A 17,274-nucleotide genomic window follows, 5' to 3' on the forward strand; every position below is an offset into this window, starting at 1 on the left:
CTGTCTTTATCGGAGCTACCCATGCTGAAGGTGAAAGAAGAGAGGTGACAGGGTTTGGGAGCTCAGAGGAGCGAGAGACCCCTGTGGTCTGCGTGTTCAGGGAACTCTTCCAGGAACAGGGAGGCGATGATTTGGGAAGAATGATTTGCAGAGATAGAAAAGAGGAAACCCTGAGCACGAGACAGCTAGACTTTCCTCTTTCAGAAACAGATCTAGGGCAGTGGGTTAGTACGCACCCACAGAATGTACGCGTAGGATTGGGCCAGTCTTCTGAAGAGATGAAGTCAGATCAGGGTACTATTGCAGAAGATAACAGTAGCACCATTTGTGCTGAGTGCCCAATGAGGGGGGCAGACTGGGGGGGCTGACGGAGTTTGGCAGGATGGAAACAGGGGAGTTGGGTGGCTGTGGATGGCCCCCGGCAGAGCAGGCCCTAGGGTGGGCTGTTGCAGACGGGCCTTGCTTTGGCATGCCTCTAACCTGTGCACCCTGACCACCAGGGGTGTTCCAGTGCGGTCCCGCTTCCGTTACGGCTATCCGAGAGGGTGATGTGAATCTGGACTTCGACATGCCGTTCATATTTGCGGAGGTGAATGCCGACCGCATCACCTGGATCTACGACTCCCATCACGGCAACCAGAAGCAGAACTCCTTGGACCCTCACACCATTGGCAAGTACATCAGCACCAAGGCGGTAGGCAGCTACTCTCGCATGGACGTCACCGAGAAATACAAATACCCAGAAGGTAAGAGGGGCACTGGTGAGGCTGTGGCACTTGGGGATTAATGGTGGCAAGAGAGCTTTTAAAGTGGGAAAGAGTAAACTCATTGGTACCAGGTAAACTCACTGGATGAGTACCCGAGCACGGCACTGTCAGAGCAGACATGTGGTTTTTGCCCCTCACGTGCTATGCGGCCTTGGGCAAGCTCAGCCAGTTCTGCCTGAATGGTAAGACTGCTCTCTGGCACCTAACACCCAACTTCCCAGACTGTTTTCAGTGGGGACAGAACTGTCATGGGCAGACTGGCGCCAGAGGAAGTTTGCCACAGGGCACAGGCAGCTGTCATTCCAGCTCATCTTCAGCTGGGTCTTTTGCCAATTGCATACCTGGGGTGACAGCACAATGATTAAATAGCACAGGGAGAAACATGGTCCCCATAGGAGGCTCCCAAGGCCTTTAGGAGAAATTATTCAGTCAACCCCCTCCCTTAGTCTCCAAGAAACACAGACAGAAAACATTCTCTGAACAAAGAAATGGACAAAGACTCCAAAGACATGGGCTTGTGCTATGTTCACTTCGGAGGCCTCCCAAGAAACCAGATGAGGTGGGACTGCATCACGAGGAGAATTCCCAGGCCCCTGAAATCTTAAGCGTCTACATGAGTGCTGGGCCCTCTAAAGTCACCGGGAAGGCTGGCTGCTATCAGGCTACCTTTAACTCAAATGACTCTTGTTGCTCTATTTTGGAAGTTGCTTTCAAAGTCAGCAGCCTCTCTCTTTGAGGATTCTCAATTGTGACAAAAATTCTACATTTGCAGGGGATGTTCATTTTTAGAAATAGCCCAAAGTAAATTAATGCTTGCTCTAGCAAGCCAGTCCATTCCTTAAGAGAGCCGATGTTTCACTCTTTCTAAAATGCTTTGAAATGGTTGCTTCAGTGGCTCCTCACAGTTGGTTCTGAGGGGTCAAGAAAAGTGCTCTCAGGAAGGTGCCCACAGTACATCCTAAAGTAAACCCTACAACTGTGCAACTGCTGGCTGTTGGCGCTGGCTGCAGTTTACAAAAGAGAAACGCTGAGCACAGGAGGTAAGGTCTGTTCTGGCTCCAAGTTCAGCTGCATGACCCTCTGGGTAGTGGTGTTTGTGGACATTTGCAGGCACAACTCTAGGGCAATGAGATTGGTGACCTCAATTTGGCCCCATCTGTTTCTGCAAGCTTTTCCCACTGTCGGGTTCAGATGGCCCTTCTCTCAGTCAATAAACATGGACTGAGACCTCCACCAGTGCCTGCTCTGTGCTCAGCTCTGGGGAGGCAACAGAAAACACTGCAGATGGGCCCCCGCCCTTGCAGAGCTCATAGATCAGAGGGGAAGGCAGATAGAAGACAAGCATTTTCAACGATGTCATGATGTGGAAATAAGCGAAGGGGCCAGAGAACAAACCACCCGGGGCAAGAAGTGAACTCCAGTCCTACCACAGAACTACGCGACCTCAAGCATGATTCTTAGGATCCCTCATCCCCTGTTTCCTCAACTGTAGAATGACAGTAGCGATGCCTGTCTTCAGTAGGATGTAAATGAGCCGGTGTTTATAAAGCACCGAGTACAGTGCCTGGCACAGAGTGAGGACTTCATAAATAGTGGTGATTTTTTTCCAGTTTGAACATCTGCAGCCTCATTGGAATAATGACCTCCCAAGCTGACTTTTGAAGTGCACCGCTTACTTGACTATATGACTCTGTGGGGGTGCCCTACCTTACTGTCATGCCTTGATTCTACTTCTTGGGGGCTCTGGCTGTCCCAGCCAAACCTTCTAAACAATGAAGAGGAGCCAGGTTTTGGCCAGGTTGGAGAGAATCCCTGCAGGATTCCTGGCAACGCCCCAGCCCCTGCGTGACAGCAGGGCTCATCACCCTGCCTGCTGTCGCCCAGTTCTCCTTACCTAATGATGCGTTTGTCTCTGAGGGCCCTAGGGAAGAAAAGCTCATAAAATGGGTTGCTAAGCATTTGTGCAATAGTAACACCAAGAGAGAAAACAGTAGCAGGAAACGTAGTCTTGAGTAAGCCCAGCCGGTGACCTATATAGGTATCTAGGCTCTGAGCCTCATTGTGCAAACACACCTGCTCCGAGGTCCTGGGCACAGAAGGTTCTGCTCCCCGCTCAGACATCAGCCCTGGGTGTGGACTTACAACTCCGCTGGAGAATGGGAAGGCACCAAAAGGAACCCAGCCCACCAGGAGCTATCAGTTCGGGTAATCTGGCTGCCTGCCTCCTTTTCGGTAGGGAGTGTGGGAGGAACCTTGAACTATGGGGTCATGAAGACTGGCTCCCTCTCTGCTTCTAATCTCCAGATTAGACTTGTCACTTGGACCAGTCACTTCCCTGCTTAGGGCCTTAATTCTAGCCTGATGGGCTTGGATGAATTGGTCTCTGAGATCTCAGCCAGTTCTTACATGTAACGTATGGGCAAAGTGCTTATAATAAGTCATTTGGAGTCTGAAAAATTTCCCAGGTTGGTTGGGGAAGGTGGAGGCCATAAATATGGTTTGCAGATATAAACATGGTAATTCCTTGTGTACCTCTGTCCATGTTCCTAGAAGATCAATACCTTCCCATTGATAGTGGGTCTATCTTCAGATCAAGGCAGGGAGCTCAACACTGGCTCAGAAATTTGGAGTTTGTCACTCAGCTTTTAGTGCCCAAGAGCCATGAACTTTAGCATATATCACGGCTGTTCTCCACGGGCTGTTTATACCATCACATTCAGCGGGACCCACAATCTGACTCAGTGAGTCCTTTGTGTTTCTGAAACCTGAACTCTCTTGACAATTGAAACTAGTCATAACTTGGAACCATACCAACCATGCGAAGTTACTGTCAACTGACACAGACAAAAGTAATGCTCGTCAACCCTTCAAAGCACCTTTAGAAACAAAGCAGAATAACACGGTAAATTGGTTTGAAAAAAATTCTACTGAAGCCAATTCGAAATCATAACCTTATTTATTTATGTATTTACTTTGCCTGTGAACTCATTCTAACCTTTTCAGCTCGGTTTTTATTTATTTTTAAATTATCTGTTTGTTCTTTAAATCTTCCAAGGAAACTTTGTTTAAAAAAAAAACAAAAGGAAGAAAAAAAGAAAGAAAGAAATCTAACCTAATTAACCTAAGCAAAAATATCGAGCCATATAGTAATTTTATACTGTTGCTGAGAAACTTTCCTTACATACAGCTCCTTGGAAATTTAGAGCTGATTGGAAAAGCACCATAGACTGGCTGGTCTGAGAGCCTGACCTTAACCTTTTCACTGCATTAACTGATTTCAAATTTGTTCTCCAAAATGTGTCAAAAACCCACAGAAAATAATTACAGTATTTATATTTTTAAGTAAATACAGTTAAGATACTACATTTTGTTAAAATAAATGATTACTTTAAAGTATAAACATTTCCTATCATTATTCATTCTTGAAAAATACAAAAATATAGAAAAATGTACATCCATTTTCTTAAACTTCCCTTCTGGAACACTGAGCTCATGGGGTAAAGTCAAACGCCGCAGTCAGCGGCATGGAAATAGCATTCAACTATAGACAAAGGTCGCAGCGAAAATGTTAAAGAGGATGAAATGGCGACCTGGAGAGGTTGGACACTTGCCTGGGTCAGAATCACTGTGCAGCAGCAGAACCAGTGTTAGTCCCAGGCCACTTTCCAGGCAGGACACTGTCCTCAGTCCAGGTTGCCACTGCGTCTCTGAGATACTTCTCTCTTTTCCCCCCACATAGGTTCCAGCCAGGAAAGAAAAGTGTTTGAAAAAGCTGTGGGGAAACTTAAACCCAACAGTTCATTTGGCCCAACGTCTGCAGGAGACGTCACAAATGAGGAACGGCAGCCCAGCATCTCTGGCAAGTTCAAGGTCAATGGCATACTGGCAGTGGGCAAAGAAGTCAACCTAGCCCTCTTGGTGAAAAACCTGACGAGAGATATGAAGACAGTGACAGTGAACATGACAGCCTGGACCATCGTTTATAATGGCACGCTTGTACACGAAGTGTGGAAGGACTCCATCACAGTATCTCTGGACCCTGAAGAAGGTAACTCATTCTTCCTCTAGGTTGTTGAGGCACCTTGCATCCAGGGTCACTGATATTCTGTTGGGGTTGGAGAGTTCCTATTGGAACTGACTCAATCGTCTAAGGATCGAACAGCACAGGGCCTCTGCGGTTAAGCCTTAGATTTGGAAGTTTTGGAAGTTGCTGTCATGGTGCACAATGCGTTGGCATGGTGCCAACCCAAATCCTTTTATGCCCTCAGTGAGGAAGGAGGGAGTCTTGGGTGATTAATAGACATACCACATTATCCCTTACAGGTATATACCACTTCCCACAGTGGGCAGAGCGCTTCCTTATACACTACCTCATTTGACCTTCTATAAAGAACAGATTTCAGTATTCCCATTTTACAGAGGCCAAAACTGAGGCTTGGAGAGATTGTGATTCACCTAAGAGATTAAGTGTCATAGCTAGTAAGTGGCAATGCCAAGGTCTTGGTCCTAGGTTTCCTGATGCTACATCCAGTACCACCCTCCACACCCATTTTCTAGGATGTATTGCTGCCACCACCATCCCCCACATGCCACGCCCATCCACCCCACCCCACAATGAATCACTTTTCAGATTTGACCCCAGAAGTTTTGCAATGTACCACAGGGTCTTGTACCCTTGCCTAATGTTCCCCACAGCTGTCCATGAGTGAGTGGAGTTTCCTGACGACAGCGATGGGTTTTCTTGGAGGTCTGAGAATTTGGGAGGAACAGTTACTCCTTGCTCTTGGGTGGCACAGACGGGAAGGGAGCAGGTGGAGCAGGGAAAGGCTGGTGCCCTGGAAGAATTACAATGCAGGTGTGCCCACACTGGCAAAATCCCTCAAGCTGTTATGAAAAGTTGAGACTTACAGAGAAGATTAACAAGGGTGGGGTGGCGATTTGCTTCACAGAAAGCAATAATAAAAACTGATTAATTATACAGCCCATCTTGAAAGAAGTCTGTCTGCAGAGGAACCTGAGACACGTTTTACCTGTCAGAAGGCAGCAGTCCCCTAGCAACCTGACTTTTGGCAGAATTTTAGCAGAAATCTTCCCCATACCAAAAGCAACTGCCTCGTTGTTGTTCACTTTCAGAGCTCAAGAGAAGAGCTATTTTTGTAGGCCCAAAGTAATTCACATGAGAGAAATGGTTAAAAAAAAAAAAAAAAACTTCTGCAAGAGGGAGCATAATGAAATGGGAAGGGGCGAGAAAACAGGTGAACTGGTCCGGATGCTGTCACCTACTTTCCGGGTGACCCTGTTAATAAGTCCTCCGCCATTTTCAGAAGGGAGCCTCAATGTTCACTGTCTGAAAGGTTTGGACCAGGTGACGCAAGGGCCTGTCATACCTTCATTTGGGGCAGACGGGGCAAATTTCTCCAGTGCTAAAAGCAGAGGCAGCTTCCTCCTTACAGCCTTACCTCAAAGGGGTGCCTCCAGGCCACCGAGCAGGATAGTGTGGAGAGATGGGGCTGCCCTGGACCACAGAGGAGGGAGCGGTACCTGTGGCCTGCGGTACCAGATGGGAGCCTCAAAGCTTGGGGAGGAGCCAGATGAATGGAGAGAAGCTGGGGAAGGCATTTCCACCTGAGAGAACAACGTGAGTCAAAGCAGGGAGGTGACCATGTGCCTGTCCTGAGAAGGAACAATGAGAGGTGCAGAAGGTCCTTTTTTTTTTCTTTTTTCTTTTTCCTTTTTTTAATTAGTTTCAGGTACACAAAACAATGTAATAGACATTTATCATTTATATCCCTCACACAGTGACAACCCCCCTCCCCCATCCACTACCCCTCTGACATCACACACAGCCATTACATTTCCACTGTCTCTATTCCTAATGCTGAACTCCACTTCTTGTAACTATATATGTATATATATATGTATAAAATTGTAGTTAAGGGAGAGGTGAGCTGGGCTCAGTGATGCAGGGCCAGATTGAGGGATCTGAATTTTATTTAGTGATGAGCCACGGAAGATTTTTGAGGTGACACGGAAGAGGAGGGACATGATTTGGGAAAAGAAAAACAAAAGTTCTTCTAAATGCTTGTCTGACTGTTATGTGCCGATGACTTGGAAGCAGAAGAGACCCGAGGCGGGGAAGTGCTTCGAACACTGCTGCGATAGAATCCGGGGCTATGAAATGAACTGGGAGGATCCTAAGCTCTCATTTTGCCCGTCCCTGGCTTCCCTTCCTCGTTTTTCCTGTGTTGTCATCATTATTGCAATCATCACTAGGCAATCAGTTAACATTTGTATTCTTCCCTTGCCCCTTAAAAGGAAATTTGCCCTCTGACGTTTTCTGGATGTGGAGGAAGCTTCATCCCCTCTAAGCCCATCCTCCTGGGAATCTGCCCAGCCAGCTACAGTCCTGGTCTCTCCCTGGTCCCTCCTCTAGAGCCTGCACAGGATAGGGGGGTGTTTCCCACAAGGCTTGGCCCAGGGAGGGCTCAGTCAAGCCCTGGGCTACAGATACTCCTGGCCCACTCGCACTGACTTGGCTTGGTATCAGCTTTGAAGAGGTTTCAGAAGCCAACCCCACTCCCTCTCACTCTGCTCCCCTGGCTTCTCCTTCCAGAAATACAGCATCCCGTGAAGATCTCATACGCTCAGTATGAGAAGTACCTGAAAGCGGACAACATGATCCGGACCACAGCCATATGTCAGGCCTCCGATGAGGCTGAGGTAGTGGTGGAAAGGGACGTCATCCTGGACAACCCCACCCTGACTCTGGAGGTAAAGGGATGGGGAAGGGGTGACCCCTGGCCAGCCAGCCCTGTGAGCCATGGCCCTCCCAGACCACAAGGAAGGTCCTTCCCTGCTGAGAGAGGCAGAGGACTGGGCTCAGCTCTGGTCCAGTCTCTGCCAAATGGATCCTCCAAGAGATCCTGCTCAAACCTTGTTACCTGGGTGGTGAGATAAACAGGCACATTGCCCTGTGTCTTCTTTGGTTCCAGTTCTAGAGCCACTGGGGGTACCAGCTCAGTAGTGGCTGGAGGGACTCTTCTGTTCACTCTCCCACCCACTCAGCTCTGAGCATCTGCTGTGTCCTGGGCCATGGCAGACTCAAGAATCACAGAGGGCCCCAGGAGCTGGGTTCTGCCTGCAGGGAGATCACAGACCAGCCCCCAGACATATTTGTAGAGCAGATCAGAAATGGGCACAACTCACATATATCTCTCCACTCTCTAGACCCCAGAGTTATAGAACTGTGGGCTCTTAGGAGCCTAGTCTCGTGCTCCCATACTCTGCCGTTTCACACAAGAGTAAACTGAGGCCCAGAGAGAAAGAACTGCTAGTTACTGCAAGAGCCAGGGCTAGACCTCAGGCCCTGGGACTCCCAGCCCAGGGCCCTTCCCAGGATATCCGGCACGTCCGTACCCGGCTGCAGCATCTTCACAGTGGTTGAGAATGAGGCCTCCTCTGTCTCTGCTCTGGCTTTGGGCTCTGCTCCCAGGTTCCTGGGGCCACTCTATCCCTTCCTCGGTGCCTGGACCAGAAGTACTTGTGCTGATTCTCAGCCTGTCCCTCCTCTCCAGCCCCAGGGCCTGCCCGCCCCCCCAGCCCAGGGTGTAGGCCACCAGAGCCAGACAACACAAACCTAAAGGGTGAGGGGCTGGCAGGCAAGGGTAGGCAGAGGAGATGGGGTCTTCCCTGAGGTCCCACAGACAGCCTAACCCCATGGGTCAGGCGTCTGCTGTAGCTACCATCTGCCCCACCTGTCTAGGCAGTGATTGCCTTTCTCTGTTCCATCGCAATGCTGCCAGCTTCTTGAGCCCCAGATTTCTAGAGGAGCTGGATAATTGTGGCTGCCCTGGTCCCATCTCCCCAAGCTGCACCCTGGCCACAGGGAGCTCAGACAGAGGTCAGGAGGACCCAGGGCTCCTACAGCCATGCAGTTAGCCTGCGATTGAGCCCTTTCACTGTCCTGGTTAGTCTGTCCTGTGCTTCAGAAAGGGCAGGGTGACCCTCCCTCTCAGGGGCTAGGGAGTCAGGGACTGGGCAGCCAGTTTAGGTGAAAGCAGAGCAGGGCAGTCATTCAGCCTTTGGGTCTATAACCTTGTATCCAGGCCTCGTCATTTATCAGCAGTGACCCTGAGTATGTCCCTTAATCTCTGAGTCTCAGTTGCTCCAACTCTGTAATGGGGATGATAAAACACTTTCCTTGTAGGATGTCATTTCTTTAAGGAAGGCTTTCCTGACCTTCCACACCTCCCCCGCAAAATTCAGCCTGGTCTCCAGTTAAACACCTCCTGAGCCTGTGTCCTCTTGCTTCACGGCATTTGTCCTAGTTGAAGTTATACCTTTGTTTGTGCAATTGCTTGGTTGCTGTCTCCAGCAGACGTAAACTCCATGAGAGTAGGTGCTCCCCCTGCTCGGGGCCATCACTGTCTCCCCTGCCACATCATAGAAGACAATCAGTATTTGTAAAACAAAAACATCTCTCTCCCCTGGAACAGAGACGCTTGGCTCCAGGCCGGCATTCTTCCCCACCGATAGTTTTCATTGTCAGTCCATACTTGTTCCCTGTGTGTTAAGGCTTCCCCTGCTTCCCAGGGCCTTTCCAAGAAATGTGCCCTGTCACTGACGACTTGATGGACAGCCCAGTACTTCTTCTCATTCCCGAGGCTGGTAAACGAGGCTGGGGAGCAGCCAGTTCAGTTATGAAAACATTCTGCGTTAAAATGATCCATGTTCAAATGAAGTCAGGTCTCTCCCAATTATAAACTCTTATCCGATATCCTCAACCCTTCTCATAGCCGTATCTTTTAGTCAATACTTTTGTGTTACATCTTTTGGATTTCCATATCAAGTCTGCTTTGTCTTTGAACACTCTGTAAAAGGAAATCAGAATGCATACAGGCTGGAAATATACCATTGAGAACTTTCTTCTTGAATCTTGTTAAAAGGCATCTGCTCTTCCTTCTTGTGGACGCGTTTGTGTGACTTTCCTCCTAACACCTTCTCTCCTCCACTTGGGCCTTCAGAGAATCAAGACATCCTTCCTCGTCTTAACTCAACGAGTTGATGCGTAGCTCATTCAGAGCAGGGTGCAGATTTTTAATCTTATAAGGGTGATCTGTATGAAAAAAATACGAATTTGGGTAAAACCCCATTGTCTTATCTGGCATTGATTGGCACTTAGCAGTGAGGTCCTTACACTGTAGAATCGGAACCATGAAATCTGAACGTTGTGCCAAAGGGTGATGTCCTTTATTCATCCAGGGACCACTGACAATCACACACAGTTTCTAGTGGCCTTTATCCTCTCCTTTGGGTGCATGTACAGATTTCGGTCAATAGGACAGGGTGGTGAACAGCAATAAAGAAAGAAAAACAAGTACATGGAAATCTCAAATTGAATATCAATGTGAAAAACATGGCACCATTCATGCAGCCTTGTTGTAACCCAATGGTATAAAATCATGCTTCACCCTTCAAATTATGTCATACACTGAAATGAGTTCCACGGGAGAAATTATGGTATAGACCACGGTCTCTAAAATGTTTTAGTTATGCACAAATTATTGGTAGGCATCACAAGTGAGGACAACAAACGCTCTGAAACCAGGGAGGCCCTGGCTATTCAGTCTTTCTGAGCTACACCATTCGTACTGTAAAATGGTTGCTATAAGGATTCGTGGCAAGAAAAAGAAAAAGAAACACATAAAGCAGCCTCCCTGTAGTGATCCTCAAAAGAAGAAGAAAAGAAATCCACCAGCCACACAATTTCAATTTCTACTTCCAAAACGCTTTCTTCCCATCCATGATCTCATACGGGCCCTCATATCCCAGAGAAGAAGGCAGGAAGGGATGACTAGTCCATTTATCAGACAAGGAAGTTGAGACCCAGTCATGTCTGCTTCTTGGCAGAACCACAAGCTTTCTTTTTTGGGAGCAAACAAATCGTCCAGGCTTGCTTTTCTGACTGGAAGCCTAGGCTTCTCAGGCCTCTGACCAAGGACAGTGCAATGTTGGAGCCCTGTCCAGGCCACAAGATAGCATGTAAGGAAACTCTGGGCTCCAGAAATTTGAAGGATATCACTAGACAGGGTGTCCTCAGAAGAGAATGACCTGAATTGAAGTGGGGGCCCAACACCGTGTCCTGTGGAGAGCAGCTCAGGGAGGGGGCTTCCAGCCTTGAAGGGAAGAAACAGGATCAGGGAGTGAGGTTCGAGGAAAGAACTGTTATTAAGTTCAGAATGAAACCTTTCCCAACACTCAGAGTAGCCCGCAGCAGAACCAGGCTGTCCTGGGAAGAAGTGCACGCCCTTCCCGGGATGAATTGGAAAAGGGGACTGTGAACCCCGCAGGGACGTTAAAGTGCTGTCAGCCACTACAGTGTGTGGCCTTCCCCCTCAGCCAGGCGTCCGTCCTGTCTGTAGCATGGGGATCACAGCAATTCCCTGGGAACCCCCTGCATGAATGTCACTGACACGTAGGAAGATGAAACAGACAGTCCTCCCGGCCTGTGTCCTCAGTGACAGCTTCCCCATGACCCAGTCACCCAGCCAGCCCTGTCAGCTCTCACCGAATGGCAGGTGAGCCGAGCAGCAAGTGTGCTGACTCTGTCAACCCCTCTCCTCCCCGTAGCTGCTGGAGCAGGCTAAGGTGCGGAAGCCCGTGAACGTCCAGATGCTGTTCTCCAACCCGCTGGACGAGCCGGTGAAGAACTGCGTGCTGATGGTGGAGGGCAGCGGCCTGCTGCTGGGAAGCCTCAAGATCGAGTGAGTCCCAGGCTGAAAAGGCCCACGTGGGGTGGTCGGAGCGGGGCACCGGGCACACAGAGCTTCTCTAGCCTTGGAACTCGAGAATCTGCACGTAGGCATACACATTTGCCCTTGGTTTGGGGGTTCACCAAACTTGAACTCTCAGGAAGTCCAGGTCACCAGAACTTGGAGCTGGTCCTCAGGGCTTAGCGTATTTGGGAGATCATGGAACCCCTACCTCCACCTGCTGAGGGGTCCCAGGGCTGGAGGGATCTGGTGACTTAGGGCGGCAGTGAGAGGGAGCTAAAGGAGAAGTGACCTTGTCCGGTCCCAACCAGAGCAGGACTTGAGGCCACAGAGGCCCATCCAGTGAATCTGGATGCGGGCCGTGAATCTCACCATCAATATTGACTCGTGCCCTTCCCCAACAGTGTGCCAACCCTGCGCCCCAAGGAGCGGTCCCGGGTGCGTTTTGAAATCATGCCCACACGGAGTGGCACCAAGCAGCTGCTCGCTGATTTCTCCTGCAACAAGTTTCCTGCGATCAAGGCTATGCTGTCCATTGATGTGGCCGAGTGAAGGGCCCGGGTGACCCACATACAAACTTGGGTACCACGGAGCAGGCAGGGCTCACCTGTCCAGCCTGGGAAACCCACTCCATTTCCTAAGGCTTCCTGGACGAGCAGCTCCAGCCTCCAGCACACCCTGTTCCCTCACTCCCAGGCTGGCCTGGCTCCACCCTGACCCGAGACTTGATCAGTTTTTCACATTCCCTGGCTGCTTCTCCCTGTGGCTGCCTGCTCTGTGAGCCCCAGGCCCCGCTCAGCCCTCCCGCCCACCATTGCAGCAGGATGAATGGTACCTGACCCAGCAACTCTCTGAATGCATACCAGGGAGAAGCCAGTCTGGACTCTTTGCTGATCCCAAGCCTGCAGTTGGGATATTCCTGTTCCAGCCTGGGGCCACTGTGGAGGGGAGGGGATGGTTAACCTTCTGTCATGGCACTCACATTCTTGCACTCAAAATAAACATTAAAAAGAGTGCAATCACACAGCATCGGCTCTTCAAGACTGCTGCTTCACCTAAGGTGGTAGAAAAGGAGAGAGTGGCCGGGGCCATGTCCTTCCTGTGAAGGGATGACCTTGGGAAAACTTGTCCTCCACATTCCAATGCCCGAAAGGAGTGGGCTTGCTTTGTGTGGCTCCAGGTGCAAAACTAGGGAGACATTTCAAGTCAATTTAGGAAAACTTTCTGATTTGATGTCCCAAACTAGATTAGGCTGCCTTGGGAGTGAGCTCCTTGTCATGCAGGCTTCAAGGGCTCTCTCTGTGGCGGAGCACTCTCTTTTAGAGCCCTCTACAGGCATCAGAGTGAAAAGGGACTTCAAAGTCTTCACTGGAGCTCTTTAGCAGAGCAGGAGTCCTCCCTCGCTCGGCCTCTGTTTATGCTGGGCTCTTTCCTCCTTGTGCCACACTCCTCCTCTTGTAGCCAGGAGAGAACGTGCTATTCCGGTGGCCACAGCACTGCTAACTCAATGGGAATCTTCTCTGCCTTCACACATGCTCTGATGGTTCCTTAGTCTTTGCCCTTGAAATAACCCCAAGTATATCCCATAGCTTTCCTGTCACCTGTGCTGATGAATCCCATTTTGGCAATCATACCTCACTTTCCGAATTTGAAGGACCAGTCCAACGTCACAGCCAGCTCAAAGCTTTCTCCCCACGCTTAGCTCGGGCCTCACCCAGGCTTTCAGGAGGCACTGTCCTCCCCTCCTCCCACCTGTTGCTTGCTCCGTCAGAGTTGGGGCAGAAATAGGGAATTAGGAGAAAAATGACCAAGATCGATTTCACTGGTGTAGCACGGCCACTGATGCCCTCTGTGTGACCAACATGGGAATGCAGGCTTTCTATACTGCATGTTCCCTGATGTGGGCCACATGCTCCTCAGTGTGGGCCCCTGGAGGTTCACCCCACTACCTCTCACTGCACCGGAAGTAGAGGTGCTTTCATGGTGGCTGGAACCCAGTTCCCCTTCATGGGGCCCACTGGTCCACGGGAAGCTCATGCCTCCTTGCCCCACCAAACAGTGAGTGAACAGGCTGCTCTCAGCCGTCCCTGCCCACTCTTGCATTTTGCACTGCTCCAGCCTCAGCTTCCCACCTCCAGAATTCCCATAGAAGCAGCCAGCACCAGAACCTGCGTCTATCACTTGCCCCAATGTCAAGGAACTCTGACCAGGCCACAGCTCCGGTGTCTGGACACAGCCGCGCCTCCTGGTCTCTGCAGCACTGCAGGCCTCCACTGCAAGTGGCGGGCCTGTCTCTCCCTTACAAACTTCACCACTCACTCCAAGTGTTCTTGGGGCCTTCTTTGCCCCTTGACTCAGCCTGGAGATGGCGTGGTCAGTTCCTCCTGAGAGGCTGCCCCAGTCCCCAGTGAGGAAGTTAGGATGGAATAGACTTCTGCATTGGTTTCTGACAGGAAGAAAGAAGTGCAGAGCTTTCCATTTCCTCCCATCCATGTGAGATCTGACTTCTCTCAAGCATCAGACTTGTCAGCAAGCATTTCCTGAGATCCTAACTTGTCCGAGGCTCTGTGCTGAGCCACGGGATCCAGAGAGATTAAAAATCAACAACGTCATGCTGCCTGCCTTCTGGTTTCCACCCTCTAAGCGCTACATTAAAAATCCATGTGGAATTTGTAACTAAGCCTAGGCACATGTCTTATATCTAATAGCACCCTTCTACCCCACTTGGATTCTGAAGAATTTTAGCAATAAAACAAAAGAATAGCAGACAAAGGCCACAATACTGCATTTACTTCTAATGGAATTGAAGTTGGAGTCTGCAATTGAGAGGCAAGTGGACCCGCTAATTGAACCCCAGAATTAGGTGGCTTTGGTTAGGGTATGTAGTCAAGTGTCATTGCAAGGAAACCCAAAATGCCAAGGTCCTAAACAAGATGGACATTTATTTCTCTCTTGTGTAAGAGCCAAAGGAGGCCCAGGCTCCTTTGTCTAATGACTCTGTCATCCTCCACTTGTAGCTTCCACCTAGTGGTTCTGGTTAACTGTTCTAGCTCAGGAAAAATGTTCACAGTTCATCCAGCAGGAAGGAATAGACGGGAAGTCTCAAGATGTCCCACTCAGACGTCGCCACGGGGCAGCAGTGGCCATGCACACTCATGGCCTAAGCTCCAAAGCTGAGGCAGGTCTTAGAGACACTCCGTGCCGCTGACCAGCAGGTCTCTTATTGAAGGGAGCACGGAGCAGCACACCTCCACCACTGACACATCAACCTTGAATGCAGTTCTGACTAGTCTGTGAACTCCTCAATGACAGAGACCAGACTTGCTTCATTTCTGCATTCTTTACCCGGGCAGAGAGTCCTCAGCCAATGCACTCAGATAGATAGGTCTGATAGATGAATGAGTGTTTGTATTCAAGTGCACACTTGTACCCATGAATCCTTTGAAAGGAACAGTATGATTCATGGGAATCTCTTCTATTTCTTGTTTTAACTGTCATTCTTATTGAGTCCCACCCTTACACATTTGAAGAAATAATGCAATTTAATACACAGTTAATCACTGTGTCTGGAGAACGCTTACTAGATGCCAGGCCCTGAGCCAAGCACTTTATATTCAATACTTGATTTAATCATCCCATCAAACCTATAGGATGGATACTAACATCCGCCATGTTACCATTGAGAGAGCTAAGGCGCAGAGGTGTTGAGTCATTTGTGCAAGATCACAGAGCCGTGAAATGGAGAAACCCTTCTGTCTACCTTCAGAGCAAAAGCTACTATGCTAATGTGTCAGACACTTTTGGTGGCCTACCGTCATTTCTCCTTCTTCCTTGCTAATTGAATCCTGGTTTCGTCTGGGGTTCAAAACCCATCACGACAATCTTTTTTTCCTTTTCCCAAAAGGTGGACACATAACCCAGTTCTGACTGGTGGGATATAAGGAAAGTTTTCCAACAGGATTTGGGAAAGATTTTTACTTCCGATAAAACAGGAAACTTGAGAAAGAGAAGCCCTGCTCCTTTTTTTCCTTTGAACAAGGTCCTGTACTGATGATGTCTCGAGCAGTGGCAGTCATTGTATAAGCATGAGAGGAAGACGAAAAAATAGAAAAAATAACTCAGAGCTCTGACATTGAAAAGATATTTAATTAACCAACTCTAACACTACCAGTCTCCAGACGCACTACTAAGTGGGATAATACATGTTCTTATTGTTGAAGACACTTTTAGTTGCGTATATTGAAATTAAAGGCTTCCTAACTGAGTCACCTATATTAACATCATTGAGAGTCTTCCATATGCCAGGCGGACACTGTACCAAGAGCCAGTCATACAGAGATGAAGGAATCACAGTCTCTGCCATCAAAAGCATATTATTCAGAAAAGGTCCAGACCTATGAACCGTACTTGCTGTGCTCTCTGCCTCCATTCAAAACCTGTCCCCACCACTTTCTAGCTGTGTGAGCTTGATCAAGCTACTCGACCTCTCTTTTCCTAGTTTTCCTGTCTTATAAAATTAGGATAATAATAGAACTTACCTCATGAGGATTTAATATGCCTTGTGTATCGTACAGGTTAAAAAATATTAGCAGATGATTGACAAAGACGGCCACAATAATTTCTCCCATCCCTGAAAACACACCTCTTTTATTGAGTCTTTGGCCATTCTTTCGCACCAAGAGATGGAATCTATTTCTTACCCCTTGAATCTGAGCTGGTCTGTTGATTGGCTTTAACCAATAGAACATGGTAGAAGTCAGGTGAATTCTGAAACCTAAGACTCAACAGGCCTTGTGTGTTTCTGTGCTCAGCCTCCTCGAATACTGCCCCAAGACCACTATATGAAGAAGCTGATTCATCCTTGTGTCAACCATGGATGGGTGTCATTTGGTTCTCCCTTTAAGTAGCAACTTGTTGGGCTGCAAGGGACAACGCCCCACTATTAGTACCCTTGCATCCAGCTCAGCTCTTAAGCCGAAGTCATGCTTTTCTCGGGTAGCTTTGAGCAATTACTGCACCAGTAGGAAAACTGGGGTCTGCTGATTTCTGCCTGTGGTTGGGTTGCTCCAGTGGGAAATTTTTGTTCTGGGGCTCTCTGTTGGATTAGCTGAGACTTTGTCAGATCTGTGTCGTAGTCTGAGCTCTCTCTTGCTCAATCCTGCTTTCTCCCCTTTTAAAAAGACAGTACCCCCCACAATAAACCTCCCCCCTACACCTGCCAGAAGACTATGTTCCATTGGAGGGCACAGAGGATCCACCCATCACTCAGTAAGGTCATCAGGAATGCATTGGTGATAGAAGCATTACATCACTAACAAACTCAGCAGTTCTCTCCTCTGTATTTAATGCAAAAATAATAGTGATGTGTTGTGGGGCTTAGAACATTATAGAAGGAAAAAGTATGAAAGTAGTAGCACAAGGCTGAGAAGGAAGAAATTGAACTATACGGATGTAAATTTCTTATATCCTACATGAAGTGATAAAATATCATTTGAGACAGCAGACTAAAGATGTACACTGTTAACTTAAGCAACATTAAAAGAAAATAAAACAAACGAAAAACCATAGAGTTGTGATTAATAAGCCAACAAAGTAGGTGTAATGTGAGGAAAGAGTGAAGATACAGAAAATATAAATTGGAGTCATTTTAACCAAGTTGCTAAATTATTAACATTACACAAGCTGAGGCATGAGGAAACATTTCTTTTTCTCATTCTTAACTAGCTTGGGGACTT

The 17,274-nt window shown here is 48.5% G+C and overlaps 1 protein-coding gene across 1 annotated transcript in view; it reads left to right on the forward strand.

Moving 5' to 3' along the window:
• The window catches only part of TGM3 (transglutaminase 3), a 40,258-nt gene extending 27,718 nt beyond the window's left edge, over positions 1-12,540 (forward strand). Inside the window, exons 9-13 of the mRNA XM_033094290.1 lie at positions 501-746; positions 4,507-4,815; positions 7,381-7,538; positions 11,397-11,530; positions 11,944-12,540. Of these exons, the coding sequence (XP_032950181.1) occupies positions 501-746; positions 4,507-4,815; positions 7,381-7,538; positions 11,397-11,530; positions 11,944-12,091 (995 nt within the window). The 3' untranslated portion in view covers positions 12,092-12,540. The remainder of the gene's footprint in view (positions 1-500; positions 747-4,506; positions 4,816-7,380; positions 7,539-11,396; positions 11,531-11,943) is intronic.
• Positions 12,541-17,274: the final 4,734 nt, after the last annotated feature.

Source organism: Rhinolophus ferrumequinum, chromosome 23 (assembly GCF_004115265.2).
Source record: "Rhinolophus ferrumequinum isolate MPI-CBG mRhiFer1 chromosome 23, mRhiFer1_v1.p, whole genome shotgun sequence".
Classification (NCBI taxonomy): Eukaryota; Metazoa; Chordata; class Mammalia; order Chiroptera; family Rhinolophidae; genus Rhinolophus; species Rhinolophus ferrumequinum.